The following is a 19045-nucleotide window of genomic DNA, read 5'->3' on the forward strand; positions in this document are numbered from 1 at the left end:
ACCGCAATGAGAAGCTGTCGCACCGCAATGAAGAGTAGCCCCCGCTCGCCGCAACTAGAGAAAGCCTGCGCGCAGCAACCAAGACCCAAGGCAGCCAAAAATCAATATATAAAAAGAATAGAAAACAATGTTAAGTGCTCTGTTGTTTAAAGAATTGATGGAAAATTTCTTTAAGTGTCAAGGCTATTCTTAAAAGAGACATGACTTAGAACAGGAAAAGAAATTTTTTTTAAAATTTGAAGTATAGTTGATTTACAATGTTGTTAGTTTCAGGTGTACAGCAAAGTAATTCAGTTATACATATATACATATAGATTCTTTTTCAGATTTTTTTCCCTTATTAGTTATTACAAGATAATGAATATGGTTCCCTGAGCTATGCAGTAGGTCCTTGTTGTTTATCTCTTTTATATATAGTAGTGTGTATCTGTTCATCCCAAACTCCTAATTTATCCCTCCCTGCCTCCTTTCCTCTTTGGTAACCATCTGTTTGTTTTCAACATCTGTGAGAAGAAATTCTGACTTGAAGTGGGTAATTACTGTGGCATTCGCACGATGATATTTTCAAAAAGACTTCATGTCTTGGAGAATGTGATCCTCTTACACAGATGTTACCAAATACTCTGCCAGCATGAGAGCACATGGAACCATCTTGTGTCATGTTGAGGAAGGGGGTAAAAAGTGGCAACCATGCTCTTGTTTTGTCGGTGGACACCATTTTTAAAGGTCATTGATCAAGAGATGCAACATGACCCTGAAAAATGGCAAAGCAAAATCCGCTATGAAAGATGGAATTACATGCTTCAACACCTCCAATTTGAAGAACAGTCATCAGCATGAAGTTATTAACTTTATGCCCAAAACACATTCCCTATCTTGGCCCATAATGCTCTTGTTGGGCATGTTTCCTCATGAATGGAAACAATGGAAAAAATTAAATGGACACTCAATGGAAAAAAGAACAAAATCAGTTGGATGTGACCCCCGTAAAAACTATATTACAATGTAAAGGGACACAGACTGGAAGTGCAAGGAATTTTATAAGCAGATTCTGCAAAACCAGAAACTTAAGGAGAACCAAAATATCAAGGACACAAAATTCAAGAGGTACCCTTGAATCATTGATTTCAGATAATCAGCGAATGATTTTTTTTGTCTGAGAAAATACACAAATTGAGTTTCCAGGAAGCAGGCTCAGAGAGAGGCCAGTATGCAATGTGTGGGGAGGAGGAAGTGCCCCAGGGGTGGGTCCCTGTGGAGGGGAGGGGGAGGGGGAGGGGCAGGTGGGGCAGAGGGATGCGATGCAGCCCAACGACAGCCGAGAGTCTTTGGGGAGCTCTGGTCGGGGGAGGTCTCCAGAGCTGGGGGTCGTCATTTATGGATCTTGATCTCAGCATATTCGGTGGTGCTGGCGGCCTCCTGGTCCTGAGGCTCCCAGGGCCTCAGCATGTAGAAACTGGGGGAGGCGTAATGGAGCTCCCGTTCCACCCCAGAAGTGGGGGCGGCCACCACTGGTAGGGGGAGGTCCCGGGGGCTGCCTGGAGGACACTCATGCTGGTAACCCTGAGTGGAGGGAAAGAAGGGGGTCATACTAGGATAACAGGGCTGGAAGAGAGCAAGTGGGGTCCATAAGTAAACCTGAAAACTGAACATTCAGTCTTTCATCTATTCATTCCAGACATTGGCTGAGGCCCCCATTCATTCATTCATTCATTCATTCAACAAATGCTTGAGAGTAATAATGCCTGGCCCTTAGTAATTAGTTGCCAGTCTCCTGGATTCCTCACAACAGTCTACTTGGGAGACACTATTATCCCCATGTATCAGGTGGAGAAATCGAAGCTAAGTAAATATCCCCAAATCACACATTTAGTCATTGGTAAGGCCAAGATGTATGTTAGATCTTTCTGACTCCAGTGCTGCCTTATGGAAGAGCTCCCCTGGTGCCAGGCTCTGAATATTCAGTGAGGAACAAAGAAGACACCATTCCTGACCTCCTGCAACTTGCTGGGGTGGGGGTGGGGGGATGGCGGGGAGCAGGCATTAAAGCAGTAGTCAATTATATTACTATATAATTGCAAATTAAGATGGGACAAAAATGGGATGGATGGTGTGAGGACAGGGATTTGCTCAGACCTGGATGGCCCTTCAGGGACCACTCAGCATTTCAGAGGTTCAGGCAAACACAATCACCCAATTGCATTATGAACCCTAAAATCAAAGGATCTTGTTGTGCCAGAAAGGGTTAACCTTGCCCAAAGAAAATGTGACCCTTTGCCCCAGCCCCTGGGAGGGAACCTCTAAGCCCTTGAAATATCCTGACTGATGAGAGTGTCTGTGTTCACCCGGGTCTTGGCCCACACTCGATGGTGTAACAATGTGACAGATGGTGGGGGCTTTGGGTCCCACAGTATCACACCTCTGCAGACACTGGACACTAAGCCATGTGGGCAGTCAGCCATGCCAACGTAACCAACTCCCAATAAAAATGCTGGGTATGGGAGAATTTCTTGGCCGTCCAGTGGTTAGGCCTCCTTATTTCCACTGCAAGGACATGAGTTTGATGCCTGGTCGGGGAACTGAGATCCCACAAGCTGCTCAGTTGGCCAAAAAAAAAAAGAAAAAACACTCTGGATGTGAAGGCTCAGGTGTGCTTCCCTGTCTGGCAATAGCCCATACATGTTATCACACATCATTGCTGGGAGAATTAAGCACTTTCTGCACAATTCCACTTGAAAGAGGCAACTGGGTACTCATGCCTGGTCTACCCCGGACTCTGCCCCATGTGCCTTTTTCCTTAGCTGATTTTAATCTCTATCCTTGTCCTGTGATATACTATAACCATGAGTATAAAAGCTTTCAGTGAGTTTTGTGAGTCCTTCTGGTGAGTTATTGAAATTGAGCTTGTCTTGGGGACCCCCAAACTTGATAGTAGATAATAATTATTTTGGGGAGAGCCTTGTGGCATCCTGTCTTGGGGAGGTGAGGTAGGAAGTGGGGGGAAAGTGGGTCAGCGGTCCAGAGAGAAAGGAGGAGGTAGGGGTCGGGAGGGCCCAGTTGGAACTGAGTACAATCAGTAAGATGGCTGGGTGGTCCTTGGCTCTGAGAGAGGAGACAGAGAGCAGAGGGAAGGATGACTCCCAGGTCACTGGGCTGGGTGACTGTGTTGATAGGGTCCAAGAGGAAAAGCCTGTGTGGGTCATGATGAGCGTCTTAAGTCATCAAGAGGACTGCAGCCATGGCCATGCTGGGGAGATAGCCAGATGGAATCCCGAGGGACAGAGCACCCGTCACTCACCTGGGAGGTGGGACCCAGCATGGAGGGCGCATCCTTCTCACCGGGGGCCTTCCTGAAGGTCTTCACTCTGAAAGGGGAAGCCAGGACCTTTCAGCAGCCCAGCTGACTCAGAGCTTGGAGGGCGACTACTGTCCTCCCTGCTTAAGAGGCTAGAAGGGCTGGGACTTCCCTGGCAGCCCAGTGGTTAAGACTCCAAGCTTCCACTGCAGGGGGCATGGGTTCGATCCCTGGTCAGGGAACTAAGATCCCAAGTGCCACACGGTGTGGCCCAAAAATAAGAAAAATTTTTTAAAAAAAACAAAAAAAGAGGCTAGAAGGGCTGACCGAGGCCAGGGGGTAGGGGGTGCGCCTCACCTTATTGACCTTCATAATGAGAACGGGCGCCCTTCACGGATGGCTGGGATGGAGGGGTGGGGACAGACCCTGCTCTGATTTCCTGACTCAAGGCCCAGTTCTCCAAAACCCTGCACCACCCAGATTCCTCCAGGGGGGGGCTGCCTGGGACTCCAGGGCTCAGACCCCTTCCCGCCCCCTGCACTCGCCTCCCTCCCCCAAGAGATGACACTCACGTGAAGAAGATGAGGCAGGAACAGAGACTGAGCAGGCCAGCGATGCCAGCTCCTCCGACGGCCCCCAGAATGAATTCTCCTCCAAGCTTGGGCTTCCCTGCAGATGATCGGGGTGTAGGGTGACTCCCCTCCAAGCCCCAGGACCCTCGTGCCCCTTCCTCCCACAGAATTTGAGCTCTCCTCTTCTGCAGCCCCCAACCAGCCAAAGAACAGAACTCTGCTCCCACCCCTGTCTCTCATCCCCTCCCGTCCAGGCCCCTCTCCCCACAAGCTCCATCTGCAAAGGATGGAGACTCCTTTCCCCCTAAGCCTCTGCCCTCAACAGGCCCCCTGACCTGGCAGCAGCAGGACAGTGGCGCTCTGGGCCCCGTGGACGTTCTGGGCCTCGCAGCCGAGTCTGAGGCCAGAGCTGAGCCCCTCGCGGAGGCTCAGGGAGCTGTTGGCCCAGGGCCCAGCCGAGTTGGAGGTGACCTTGAAGGAGGCGTTGCTGAAATTCCCTTCCAGCAGCCCCTCCCCCAGCCGCCAGCGCAGGGAGGGGGCCGGCTGGGCTCGGGAGGAACAGTCGCAGTGCAGACCCTCCTCCTCCTGGGAGCAAGAGGGTCCCAGCAGCTGCGGGGCGTCTGTGGGGAAGGAGAAGTATCAGCGTGCCCCTCCCCTCCCCCGGACCTGAGTGTCCTCTCCCTGGGTGTTCTCCCTCCTCCCAGCTCACTCTGCACGGAGAGACGCACGGAGGTCCGCAGGGAGCCCTGAGGATGCTGAGCTAGGCAGGTGAATTCGCCTTCATGGCCCGACACCACCCGGGGCACCTGCAGGACCCCGGGGTTCGAGGGATGTGAGGGGCTCAGGGTCTGGCTCCCCCGGGACCAGCTCAGTGTGGCTGGGGGGTTGCTGTCGGTGACACAGGCCAAGCGCAGAGATTCTCCTTCCAGGACAGGAAGAGATGAGCCGTTCCCCAGGTAATTCAGCTCTGGAGAGAGAGAGAGACAGAGACAAAGACAGAGACAGAGACACAGAGAGAGACAGACAGAGAGAAAGAGAGAGCTGAGCCCAGGCTATGAAGCCCTGTTTCTATGTCTCTCTCCTTTCTACTTTTTTTTTTAAGTTGGGAAGGAATCCCACAAGTAGTTTTTTAAGCAGCTTTATTGAGATATAATTCACATACCATTCAACTCCATTTACATATCACCTAAAAGTCATGCGATAACTATCACGGCAATCAATTTTAGAACATTTTCATGACCCCCCACAACACTCTGCACCCCTTAGCCACCACCCGCAATCCTCCCATCACCCCAGCCCTACGCAGCCACTAATTTCTGTCTCTGTGGATTTGTCTCTTCCGGCCATGGCGTGTAAATATCCAGCTTCTTCCCCTCAGCATGATGTTTCCAAGGTTCATCTATGTGTATCAGTGCCTCATTCCTTTTCATGGCTGAATCTCATCCATTGTCCGAATAGACCATGTTTTGTTCATCTGTCCATCTGTGGATGGACATGGGTTGCCCCTTAACTTCTCTGAGGCATTTGCCCTCATCCACGTTTCTCTCCTTCCTTCCTGAACTGCTCACCATTAGCCGTTCAAGTATCCAAAATTCAAGTCCCAGATCCTTCAAGGCTCTTCAGGACCTGGTCTCTACCTCCTCACCTCCTTTGCCCCGGTTATCTCAGGATAAATAGGGCGTTCACATCTCGCATTCTAAAATTCACAGAGGAAGGAAGAGGTGTCCAGGATGAAGTCCCTCCCACACTGACTCCCCAAGTGACAAATTCCTCTTGTCCCAGGCAACATGTGGCCACTCCAGAGCTATTCTGTCATAGCCTCATCTAGTGGCATCGATAATAGACATCCCTGAGGGACCTCCCTGGTGGTCCAGAGGTTAAGACTCCGTGCTCCCAAGGCAGGGGGCCCAGGTTTGATCCGTGGTCAGGGAACTAGAGCCCGCATGCCATGACTAAAAAAAAAAAAAAAAAGATCCTGCATGCCACAGCTAAGACCCAGCACAGCCAAATTAATTAATTAATTTAAAAATTATATATATATACATCCCTGAGGCCCCACAATTATGCTCCTGGCCCTAAGACTTATAATCTCATAACTCAGAGTAGGGACTGTGACCCAGGAGATCAGCACCCTTCAGGAGCTGGTTAGAAATGCAGATTTGCAGGCCTTGCTGGGCCTCCAGAGTAAGAATCTTCACTGTCACAAGATCGTTGAGAAATGTGTGTGCTCAATCAAGCTTTAGAAGTATTGCCCAAAAGAAAGGCTATTCTGTTCGCCCAGGGAATGGGGAATGTTTGAAGGGACATTCCCAGGAAAACTAAAATCAGTGAACTCAAACGCTTGTCAAAAGTAGAATGGATAGGGCTTCCCTGGTGGCACAGTGGTTGAGAGTCCGCCTGCCGATGCAGGGGACATGGGTTCGTGCCCCGGTCCAGGAAGATCCCACATGCCGCGGAGCGGCTGGGCCCGTGAGCCATGGCCGCTGAGCCTGCGCCTCCGGAGCCTGTGCTCCGCAACGGGAGAGGCCACAGCAGTGAGAGGCCCGCGTACCGCAAAAAAAAAAAAAAAAAGTAGAACGGAAAAGAGAAAAACAAAAACAAAAATGGAATGGAAAACTAAGTTCCGCAGTGGAATGGTCTGTCGACAAGGAGACATGGTCATTACAGCTCCAAGCACTGCGGGTGAAAGTCAAGATCATGAGATGTTGCCACACCAAAGTCAAGGCAGCTCTGCCACAGAAAATCCACTCCCAGGTACAGACTCAAAAGAATTGACATCAGGGACTCAAACAGTTACTTGTCCAGGAATGTTCAGAGAAGCACCATTCACAACGGCCACAAGGTAGAAACAACCCAAATGCCCATCAGCAGATGGATGGAGAAACAGATGGTGGTCCATCCACACAGTGGAATATTATTCAGCCGTAAAAAGGAGGGAAGTTCTGATCAACGCTACAATGCGGATGAACCTTGAAAACATCACATTAAGTGAAAGAAGCCAGACACAAAAGTCCACATATGGTATAATTCCATTTCTGTAAATGTCCAGAATTCATAGCAAATTCACAGAGACAGAAAGTAGATGAGTAGTTGCCTGGGGCTGGAGAGAGGGGAGAAGAGGACTTGAGTACTTAACAGGTACAGGGCTTTCTTTCTGGGTGATGGGAAAGTTTTGGAATTAGGTTGAGCTGGGTAGTTGCACCACATTGTGAATGTCCTAATGTGGACAGTGGTTAAGAATCCGCCTGCCAATGCAGGGGACACGGGTTCAAGCCCTGGTCCAGGAAGATCCCAAGTACCATGGAGCAACTAAGTCCATGCGCCGCAACTAGCAAGCCTGCGCTCTAGAGCACGCCAGCTACAATTACTGAGCCCACGTGCCACAACTACTGAAGCCCACGCGCCTAGAGCCCGTGCTCCGCAGCAAGAGAAGCCCGCGCACCGAGACGAAGAGCAGGCCCCTCTCGCCACAACTAGAGAAAGCCCACGTGCAGCAGCAAAGACCCAAGGCAGCCAAAAATAAAGAAATACATATTTTTTAAATAAATAAAGTAAAATGAAATCAATAAAAAGAAGAATCACACAAAATTCAGTGTAGTGGCTTTCTCCGAGGCCAGAAGGGAGGGGCTAAAATCGGGTGCTCCAAAGGTGGAGATGATCTTCCAGTTCTTACCCAGGGTGGTAAGTACCACCCGGGTCTTCCTTTTTTTTTTTTTTTTTTTGCGGTACGCGGGCCTCTCACTGCTGTGGCCTCTCCCGTTGCGGAGCACAGGCTCCGGATGCGCAGGCTCAGCGGCCATGGCTCACGGGCCCAGCCGCTCCGCGGCATGTGGGATCTTCCCAGATCGGGGCACGAACCCGTGTCCCCTGCATCGGCAGGCGGACTCTCAACCACTGTGCCACCAGGGAAGCCCCGGGTCTTCCTTTTATGGTGTTTCCTCATAATTTGCATATGTTTGACAAATCATCTTCGCATGAAATGAATAGTAAATAAAAAACAATCTGTCTAGGAGTGAATGGGGGCTCTCCCGTCTCTCCCATCCCCACTGTATCCCCACAGCCCTCCCTTCCTACCTGTGCCATTTCCTCGGGAGATGCTGATGGTCAGGTTCTGGGGGGCGTCTAGGGCAGAGAGACGCAGTGAGGAAGAGAGTCAGAGCTGCCCCTTCCGCGCCCCCCACGCCCCAGGAGGCACAGAACTGGAAGCACAGCAGAACAGGGCCTACATCCTTCCGGCAGACCCTCCCAGCCCCTGGCCTGCGGGTCACCGGCGCCGATTCCCCGCCCCGCGAGCACCCCGCCATCCTGATTCCGCGCTCACAGGACACGTTGAGCATGACGGTCCTCTCCGTGCTCACGCCAGCCCTGTGGAAGGTCACCCGGCAGGTGAGGTTGGTGCCGTGGTCCTGCGGGCCGGGGGTGAGCAGGATCTCCGAGGAGTTATAGGCCCCCTTCGAGTCCAGTCCCGGGGGGCGGAGGGCAGCCCCGGTCCAGGAGATGGTGGGCGGCGTGGCCCGGTCACAGGCCCCTGGCACGGAGCACGTCACGTGGCTGCTAGAGCCGGACTCCAGGGGCTCCTTGATGTAGATATCGGGGGTCCGTGTCAGCGCTGGAGAGCAGAGAGGGAGAAGCCAGACCGCAGAGGGGACCCCTGTGTGTGCCCAGCCCTGATGTGACCATGCGCCAATGTCCCCCTTAGAGGTGGAGGGACAGGGGGGTCCGTCCTTCCCCCCCATCCCTGTTATCTGTTCCTGGGGACCCTTCCGTACCTGTCACGTTCACAATGAGCAGGTTATTTTTGTAACTATGTTTCACATCACCTCTCATCAGCTGAAAATAATAGTTTCCACTGTCCCCCTTCCGGGCGTCTGTGATGCCCAGGGAGCAGTTGTTCGCCCCAGGGTCCCCGAGGAGGTGGAATGGGATTTTTCTCTTCTTTTTTACTTCCCTGCCCGGGTTGTTTGTGGCCATGGGAAGGTCCATTTGGGATGGTCTATCCACTTTCCGGAACCATTCACCATAAATGGGTGTAGAGTCGGTCTGGCCAAGCAAGGGATAGGAGACGGTACAGGGCACAAGGACACACAAACCCTCCTGCACTGTCACCGATTCCTGCACTTGCAGCTGGTACCACGGATCCTGCTGCAGGGACCCTGGGGGGACACAGAGGCTCAGCTGCAGCTCCAGCCCCAGCCCTGTCCCGGCCGGGACCCTGCTCTCCCCACTATCCACGCACTCACCCTCCCGTAGCAGGGGCAGCAGCAGCAGCAGCAGCCTGTCCATGTCCAAGGGGCCAGGAGTTTCCAGGACTGTCCAGTTTCTGGACCTGCCTGTCTGCCCGGGGAGGAAGCCCCAACAGGAAGCTTCTGGGGGAGAGGGGCGCAGTTACCATCCACAGATGAGTGAAAGAGGAAGCTCGGAACTGCAAATGTCTAGAAGACATCTCTTCTGACTTCTCCTTTCGTAGATGGAAGCACCAGAGCAGAGAGAGGATACAGGGCTGCTCTAAACCCTGACCCCAGGAAGCAGCCACCCTGGGTCAGCCTAGGGGGAGGGCGGTGCCAAGAGCGGGGCTCTCCCAGGAAACAGGCGGGGAAAGGCTCCAGGTGAGGTGCTGGAAGCAGGGATTCATTCATTCATTCATTTATTCATTCATTCATTCATTTGCCAGGCAAACATCTACTGCACGCAGGGGCTGCAGGCAGTGGAGGGTATGACCTCACAAATCCTGCCTCACTTTTGCGTGACCCCAAACCCAGTGCCCCCACCCAGGCTCTCCAAAGTCTACTCACCTCCCTGCCTGTCTTGGGGCCGTGTATGTGTCCACACAAGGATCCCAGCTCCACAGTACGAAGTGGAACATTTGCACACGGCTTCATGCTCAGAAGGGCTTCCCGCCTGGGGTTTGATGCTCTGAGGTTGCCATCTTGAAATTCTTAATAATTTTATCTTTGAGTTTGCATTTTGTAAGTGAAGTCTAATGGATAAGGAGTGCATGCCGGGGGGGATTGGAACTTTGAATCACACGCGGTCAATCCGGGGACGTCCTGGATCTGGAGACAGCTTCTGGGCCCACCCTCGCACCCCCATCCCACCACTTGGGCACAGAGAGGGTCTGGAGTGTGCTGAGTTGAGTGGGTGCCTGTGAGTGTCTGCACTGCCCATCCCCCAAGTCAAGCCCAAGGGATTGGACGTTAACTAGCAAATATAAACACTATGAACAGGGACTTCCCTGGTGGCCCAGTGGTTAAGAATCCATCTTGCGATGCAGGGGATGCCAGTTCAATCCCTGGTTGGGGAACTAAGATCCCATGTGCCATGGGGCAACTAAGCTCGTGCACTGCAACTAGAGAGCCCAAGTGCTGCAACTACAGAACCCACGCGCTCTGGAGCCCACGCCACAACGAGAGAGAAACCCGTGCACTACAACGAAAGATCCCGCATGCCACAACTAAGACCCATTGCAGCCAAAAATAAATAAATAAAAAATCTATTTTAAAAATGGTTAAAATGGTAAATTTTATGTTATGGGTATTTTAAGACAATTTTTTTTAATGTTAAAAGAAAAACGAAACATGACTGATAGACTGTCCATGGAAAAAAGGAAAAAGGTTTTTCCTGCTTTTTTTTTTTGTCAAAGGGACCTCACATTTTCATTTTGCTCAGGGGCCTGCAAAAAATTTAGGCAGCACTTGTAAGAAGCTTCCAGACTCAGACCTGCCCTAAGAGGAGAGCGTGGTCAGCACTGCCCAGAGGCTGGGTTGATGAGCATCTGTCCCTCTCCTGAGGGTCGGGACAACATAGGAATGAAGGACACATATCTGGGACCACTCTGCTGGCATCTAACCCAACTTCTCAAGTGACTGGCAATACATGTAGTAAAGAATTAACCTCATCCAAAGAGAGGCGTGGGCTTTACCCAGCTCCTGGGAGGGAATCCTAAGCCCTTGGCATGTGTGTCTCGGTCTCCAAATTTCCTTTTTATTTTTTAATAAGAATACTGGTCATATCGGATTAGGCCCACCCTAACGACCTCACCTTAACTTGATCACCTGCAAAGACCCTGTTTCCAAATAAGGTCACATTCACAGGTACTGGGAGTTAGGTCTTGAACATCTTTTTTGGAGGGACACAATTCAACCCATAACAGACCCCCAGTAAAAACGCTGGACACCAAGGTTTATACTCCACAAATGCTGTCACACATTGTTGCTGGGTGTATTGGTCAGCTTTGAGTTGCCATAAGATACCACACACTGGGCAGCTTAAACAACAGAAATGTATCAACACTTTCTCACAGTTCTGGAGGCCAGAAGTCCAAGATCCAGGTGTTAGCTTGGCGAGGGTCTGCTTCCTGGCTGGCAGATAGCTGCCTTCTCACTGTGCCCTCACATGTCAGAGACAGAGAGAGGGAGAGAGAGAGAACTGTGGTGTCTCTGTGTCTCTTCCTATAAGGGCACTAATCCTATTGCATAAGGGTCCCACCCTTATGACCTCATTTAACCTTAATTACCCCCTTGTTTCTATCTCCAAATACAGTCACATTGAGGGGGTTAGGGCTTCAACATATGAATTGGGGATGGGGGGATTCAGTCCATAGCACTCGGACAATTAAGCACTGTCCACATGACTTCACTGGGAGAGACCACCGGAACCTTGTGCCTGGCCTCCCCTGGACCCTGTCCTGTGAACTTTGCAGATTTTATTTTATTCTATTCTATTCTAAATTTTTTTCTTTGGCCGTGCAGCGTGACTTACAGGATCTTTGTTCCTCCACCAGGGATGGAAGCCGGGGCCCCAGCAGTGAGAGTGCGGAATCCTAACCACTGGATGGCCAGGGAATTCCTTCCTTGGCAAATTGTAACCTGTGTCCTTTTGTTGTAACAAATCCTGAGTATAACAGTTTCTCTGAATTCTTTAAGTCCTTCCAATGAATCATCAAACTTCAGGGTGGTCTTGGGGATCCCCAGAACAGTCTGTTTCCCTCCTCCTCCTCAGACTGTGGTGCAGAAAGCCACCGTTTACCTAAGTGGGGGCGACGGTGCCCACCTGCCTAGGTCTGCCCATCCTGGGGACCAGCGCTCGCCTTTTCGAGCGCCCTCTGGTGGACCTGCAGTGGTCAGCTCTCAAAGAGCCCAGAACTTGTCTAGGATGGGAAGTTGCTGACCGGGAAAATTGCTGAGTTTATCACAAATACCTAAAAAGGAAATGGGATAAATGCAGCCTGAAAAGCACAGAAAGTGCACAGAGGAAATCCTCAGTTCCTCTTCATCTACAACCAGTTTCTCACTTTACTTCCCTATCGCTTGTCTCTCAAACAGGAGGCAACATCACTTTTTTTTTTAATATTCCTTTTTTTTTATTTGGCTGTGTGGGGTCTTAGTTGTGGTACACGGATCTTCGATCTTTGTTGCAACATGTTTTTGTTTTGTTTCGTTTTTAATTGAGGCACGCAGGATCTTCGATCTTCCTTGCGACGTTTTTGTTTTGTTTTGGTTTGGTTTTAGTTGCAAGATGTGAACTCCTAGTTGAAGCATATGGGATCCAGCTTCCTGACCAGGGATCAAACCAGGGTCCCCTGCACTGGGAGTACAGAGTCTTAGCCACTGGACCAACATGGAAGTCCCTGGAGGCAACATCACTTTTAACTAAATGGTCCCAGCTGGTACCAAGGTGCCCATCCCTCCTCTTGCACTTGCTACACTGTCGTCTACAGCCCGGCCTGGACCCCATGGAGAGCAGGCCTTGGGGGCAGGCTCTGAGGAGAAGGGAAACCAGGATCTCTGTCTCTGACTCGATCGCTCTGCCTTGTCTTGGTTTGAGTCAGTTTTCCAATTTCTACAGAATTGCAAAACAGGCCCCGAAAACTTCCCTTCTTTCAAATCAAGTAGACTATTCATTGCTTTTCCAATAGATGGCCAGAAAGAATGGGGGTGGGGAGGTCAGCCACTGGTAGGATTTCTGGGAGACTCAGGACCACATGGGTAGGTCAGCCACTGGTAGGATTTCTGGGAGACTCAGGACCACATGGCATGGACACAGTGCTGAGGACCAAGCTGTCACCCAAAGTCAGGAGCACTATTCTTTCTCTTCCATGGGAGATGTCATTGCCTCTGGGCCTCCTTGGCCTGAAAACTAGGTCCAGTTGCCTGGATATAGAGCTCCACCATTCCCGGGAGAAATAGTAGGGTGGAGAGTTTACCCCAGGACTCACAATGAATAACACCAAAACGGGTGTGTGTCAGCTTGTGTGTGTGTGCAAGTGTGTTCGGGGCCCATCTCAAAACGTGCTTCAATGGCGTATTGATTATTTTGCATTATAGTTACTCAGGAAACTGCCAGGACTGCCCTGGTGGTGCAATGGTTAAGAATCTGCCTGCCAATGCAGGGGACACGGGTTCCAGCCCTGTTCCGGGAAAAAGGGAGCAACTAAGCCTGTGCATCACAACTACTGAGCCTGCGCTGTACAGCCCGCGAGCCATAACTACTGAGCCCGCATACCACAACTACTGAAGCCCACGCACCTAGAGCCTGTGCTCCGCAACAAGAGAGGCCTCCGCAGTGAGAAGCCCGCGCACCACAGCAAAGAGTAGCCCCCGCTCCCCACAACTAGAGAAAGCCCATGTGCAGCAACAAAGACCCAGCACAGCCATAAATAAATAAAAATAAATAAATAAATAGATAGAAACGGCCAACTCAAGAGGACACTCTGACCCTCCTTTCTGCTTCCCTGAGAGCAGGACATAAATCTCTCAAGTGAAAGGTGCCCTCCCCACATCTGGAGGGAGAAGGACACCCTTATCAGCAGACCTAGGGAATTCGAGGGGAGAAGCCTGTGTGAACAAACCTCGTTACTTCTTTAATTTACTACCCCAAGGCTAGATTCTCACAAGATTCTTCACTCATTGGGCACCCAAAGCCCAAGTCTCTTTGTCCTGTCAATTCCTCACAGATTTGTTTCTTTGCCTAAAAAGCATAAAACCTGCCCAATTTGGCCACTTCTTAGGTCCCATTCCAGGTGGAGGGTTCCAGAAGACAGTGTATGTGATCGGCTGAATAATGGCCCCCAGAGACATCCCCGTCTTAATCCCCGGAACGTGTGAATACGTGTTACCTTGCAGGGCAAAAGACCTTTGCAGGTGTGATCACATTAAAGCTCTTGGGGGGGGCGGGGGTGGAGAGATTCTCCAGGTGGAGCCTCGTTGTGATCACAAGTTTATAAGACAGAGGCAGAGGGAGCATGGACCACAGCAGAGGTAAATGATAGATGATGATCAAAGAGATGGTAGTGATGCCATCGCCAGAACCTGCAAGAAGCAAGAAAGAGATTCACCTCTGAGATCCTCCAGGAGGAACCAACCCTGCTGACACCTTGATTTATCTCCCTGAGACTCTGTTTGGACTTTTAGACTCCAGAACCGTAAGAGAATGCATTTGGGTTGTTTTAAGTTGAAGTTGAAGCCCTACTCCCTTGAGAGGCTCTAGAGGAGAATCCATCCCCTTGCCTCAAGGCCCCTTCCGCCATCTGCAGAGCCAATGGCGTAGCATCTTCTCTGTCTGCCTCTGCTTTTCCATCACACGGGCTTCTCTTCTGTGTTCAAATCTCCCTCCACCTCCCTCTTAGGAGAATGCTTGTGGTTCCATTTAGGGCCAATGCAGGGAATCCGGGATAATTGCCCCATCTCAAAATGCTTAATTTAATCACATAGGCTAAGTCATTTCTGCCATAGAAATGAACATTCACAGGTTTCCAAAGATTACGAACTGGATGTCTTTGAGGGCTCTGTTCTTGCACATAAATATTGCATGATTCCTTTTATATGAAGTATTCGGACTGGGCAAAGCCACAGGGACAGAAAGCAGATGAATGGTTTCCAGGAGCTGGGGGGAGAGGGGTTTTGGGGGTGATTGCTTAACGGGTCCAGGCTTCCTGTTTGGGGGTGGGGGAGGGGATGAAACAGTTCTGGAGCGAGATAGTGGTGATGGTTGCACAACACTGTGAACGTGCTAAATGCCACTGAATTATACAGTTTAAGATGGTTAAAATGGTAAATGTCATGTTATGTATGTTTTTATTGAAGTATAGTTGATTTACAATGTTGTGTTAGTGTCAGGTATACAGCAAAGTGATTCAGTTATACATATATATCTATCCTTTATCAGATTCTTTTCCATTATAGGTTACTACAAGATATTGAATATAGTTCCCTGTGCTATACAGTAGGTCCTACTTTATATAGTAGTGTATATCTGCTAATTACCAATTCCAAATTTATCCCTACCCCGCTTTCCCCTTTGGTAACCATAAGTTTGTTTTCCATGTCTGTGAGTCTATTTCTGGTTTGTAAATAAGGTCATTTGTATCATTTTTTTAGATTCTACAAATAAGCGCTATCATATGATATCTTTCTTTGTCTGACTTACTTCACTTAGTATGATCATCTCTAGGTCCATCCATGTTGCTGCAAATGGCATTATTTCATTCTTTTTTGTGGATGAGTAATATTCCATTGTGTGTGTGTGTATATATATATATCACATCTTCTTTACCCATTCTTCTGTCGATGGAAATTTAGGTTGCTTCCCTGTCTTGCTACTGTAAACAGTGCTGCTATATATTTTGTATTTTTAACACAATTTTTTTAAGTCCTCAGGGCCACTAATACAGAAACAGCACATTTCTGGCTATTATCAACATAGTAATTCAAACCAGCTATGAAACAGGACTGAGTCATTTACCCCCTGGTGGATTATTTTCCTAGCACTACCGTAATAAAGCACCACAAATGTGGTGCTTAAAATAACAGAAATGTATTTTCTCACAGTTTTGGAGGCTAGAAGTCCAAAATCATGGTGTTGGCAGGGCTCTCCTCTCTCCGAAGTCTCTAGGGAAGGACCCTTCCTTGCCTCTTCCAGCTTCTGGTGGCTGCTGGCAATCTCTGGCATCCCTTGGCTTGTGGATGCATCCCTGCCTCTGTCTTCACCTGGCCTTCTCCCTGCATGTCTGTCTCTGTGTTTCTTTTCTTCTTGTAAGGACATCAGTTATATGGGATGAATGACCCACCCTACTGTAATGTGACCTCATCTTAACCAATTACATCTGCAATGACACTATTTCCAAACAAAGTCACATTCTGGGGCTCTGGGAAGAACATAAATGTGGAGGAGACACTATCCAACCCAGTACACTTGGTCAGATGGTCATTGGGAACTCCAGGTGGAACTTGAACATGGTTGAACATTCAGGGCAAGACCACAGAGCAGCATACGTAGGTGATACAGGAATCTCGGGACCTGTTAATGTAACTGGCCTTTGCCATCTGGCCCTGTTAGATCCCTTCTCCTGAAGGAGGGTTAATGCCACGCCCAAGCTTACTTCATAATTCATCACAGTTCAGTACTGAAGAGGCAGTATAGCTCCATAACACTTACTGACCAGCTCACATTACTTTCTCTTTATGCCTTTCCTGCAATCTGGATGTCGCTCATTGTAAGAAAATGATTTATTTACTTGTCTGGCTATTCCACTGACCCAGAGACAGGGCCCCACGCTAGATTCAGCTGTGACTCCAGTACTAACTGTTGTCTAGTTGGACCCTGGGCTCCTTTGCAGTATTTCACTGGCTTTGGCAGCTCCCCGCCCCCCGCCAACTACGCCAAGGGAACTGGGTTTACTTCTACCGCAAGCACAATGCCGAGGAAAAACTCTGGTCATGGAATCAAGGTCACTGGACTCAACTCAGAGATCTCCCTAGGTGGGGAAATGTGGCTTTGGTGATTCACTCCCCTACTGTGATCCTCAATTTTCTCTTCTGTAAAGTGGGAATTTTTAGCAATTGGTTTAACAAATACACCAGGCCCTTCAAAGTGATTTACAAATATTAAATCACTTAATGCTCAGACAGCCCTATCAAGTAGGTGCTATTAGTCCCATTTTAGAGCAGAGGAAACTGAGGCACAGAGAGGCTAAGCGAGCTGCCCAAGGTCACACAGCCGCCTGGATTCCACCCCGGGTTGTCCCGCGCCAGACTAGGTGGGGAGGCCTTCCTGTACCGGCAGGGTGGTGAATTTGAGGTCTCGTCCGTCCTCCCATACAGGGATGTGAGCTCTGGGAGGTGCACAGAGGCATTTAATGAACACTGTGGAATGAAGGGATGAGTGGATATTTTAGGATGGCCACATCCCTTTGTGACCGCCTGCACCCTCCTGCCGCTTTCTGTTCTGGGAATTCTATTCGTGGTCAGGGCTTCTAGTCCCAGTAAACCGGATCCTCGGGGCGAGAGGAGACCCCAAGGAAATCACGGGCTTGGGCTGAGTCAAGGTTGGAGGTTAACCCACTCACAGCGGGGCACAGCGCCACCTGGCGGCGGAGTCCTGCTAAGACAGAGACGCCGGGAGACCAGGAACGTTTGCTTTGGGTGTGGTTGAATCGGCAGCTTTGAAAGGGAGTTGATAGCGGGTGGGCAGTTGTCTGAAAATCAGTATTTGATACTGGGTGCTTCATAACTTTGGCTCAGGTAAATGTCAGCACTGTCACAAATAAATATGTTTTACTGTCGAGTGGAGAAGGGCAAAACCTGCCCCTTTGGCTAGGTCAGCCCTCAGGTGGAATTTCAGCCCCAATTCACAACACCTGGCTGGCCCAAGTGTCGAGACTTGAATTTAAGTAGAAATAAATACGAACATAGCAGTTCTCACGCTTTTTGGTCTCAGAGACCCCTTTGCACTCTTAAATAAATAAGAGACCCCGAAGAACTTTTGTTTGCATGGGTTATATCTATCAATATTTATAGTCCCACGTGCCAGGGCTCAAACCCAGCCAGAACCCAGATTGGGACTTGAATCCACAGTCTTTTAATTGAGATCACACACCTGGTCTCAGGACTTAATGAAGCTCAGTTTCTTGATGTCTCGCTTCAGAAAAAATTCAGTGAGAGACAAAGTGATAGGTAAGAAGTGGATTTATTTAGAGAGAAACACACTCCACCAACAAAATGTGGGCCACCTCAGAAGGCAAGAAGCCCTGAAGTATGGAGTGGTTAGTTTTTATGGGCTGGGTAATTTCACAGGCTAATGAGTGGCAGGATTATTCCAACTATTTGGGGTAAGAGGTGGAGATTTCCAGGAATTGGGCCACTGCCCACTTTTTGGCCTTTTATGGTTAGCCTCTGAACTGTCATGGCGCTGGTGGGTGTGTCACTTAGCATATGCTAATGTATTAAAATGAGGCTCAAGGTCCACTGGAAGTCAAATCTTCTGACATCTCGGACCTAGTTAGTTCTAACCAGTTTTTGTCATGTCCTATGGTTATGTCATTCTTTTAAAGGTTGTGCCCTGTCCCTTTCCTTCCTGTTTCAGTTTTAGCAATTAAAATTACAAAACTTTTAAATTGAGAATACACAAACACATATTCCATTAGCCGTCAGAGTAACGATGTCATACATCACATAACCTCTGGAAAATTCCAGAGAGAGAGAGAGAGGGAGAGGGAGAGGGAGAGGGAGAGAGGGAGGCAAACAACATCTTACTATTACTATGAAAATAGTTTTAACTTTGTAAAATACCTGAAAGTGCCTTGGGGACCCTGAGGTCCCCAGACAACATTGGGAACTGCTGGCCTAGAAGCCCCTGCATCCCTGTATTCCTGACCCTGGCTGACTCTCTTAGTTCTATCTTAATGACCAGACTCCCTAACATCCAGTTTCCCCTTTTCCTTTTGGTAATAGGACCACCTAGGCTCTGGCTGAGAAAATGACCACCCATCTAGAGACTATATTTCCCAGGCTACTTTGCAGGTGGGTGTTCCCACGTGACAAATTTCAGCCAAAGGAAGGGAGCAGAAAAGATGTGGAAAACTCCCAGCTCACATCCTTAAAAGGAGGGTCCTTAAAAGGAGGCTGCTTGCTCTCCAGTATCTCTTTGCCCTTTCCTGCTTTCCGTAACAAAGTTATAGCAATGATGACTTGGCTTCAACTGTCTTGAAGAGGCTGACACTTTAGGAGAATGGTTCCCAAATTGTGGTCCCCAGACCAGCTGTAGCTGCAGCAGTGGCACCTGGGGCTTTGTGAGAGAGGCAAATTCTCAGGCCCCATCCAAGACCTGCTGAATCAGAAACTCTGGGGCATGGGGCCCAGGACTGTGTTTCCAAAAACCGTCCAGGGGATTCTGATGCACAATC

General features: G+C 49.5%; 1 protein-coding gene across 1 annotated transcript; it reads right to left on the reverse strand.

Annotated features, from left to right (window-relative positions):
- Window positions 1-364: 364 nt before the first annotated feature.
- On the reverse strand, window positions 365-9202 carry SIGLEC11 (sialic acid binding Ig like lectin 11). Its single transcript, XM_082676851.1, has 9 exons — window positions 9108-9202; window positions 8637-9020; window positions 8189-8518; window positions 7942-7989; window positions 4577-4834; window positions 4203-4487; window positions 3868-3964; window positions 3299-3365; window positions 365-1563 (listed from the first exon to the last, which is right to left on the reverse strand). The coding sequence occupies exons 1-9, from the start codon at window positions 9148-9150 to the stop codon at window positions 1372-1374; spliced, it is 1704 nt and encodes a 567-aa protein (XP_082532977.1). The 5' UTR covers window positions 9151-9202; the 3' UTR covers window positions 365-1371.
- Between the last annotated feature and the right edge of the window lie 9843 nt (window positions 9203-19045).

The sequence above is a fragment of the Grampus griseus genome, assembly GCF_964374135.1.
Source record: "Grampus griseus genome assembly, chromosome: 19".
Taxonomy (NCBI): Eukaryota; Metazoa; Chordata; class Mammalia; order Artiodactyla; family Delphinidae; genus Grampus; species Grampus griseus.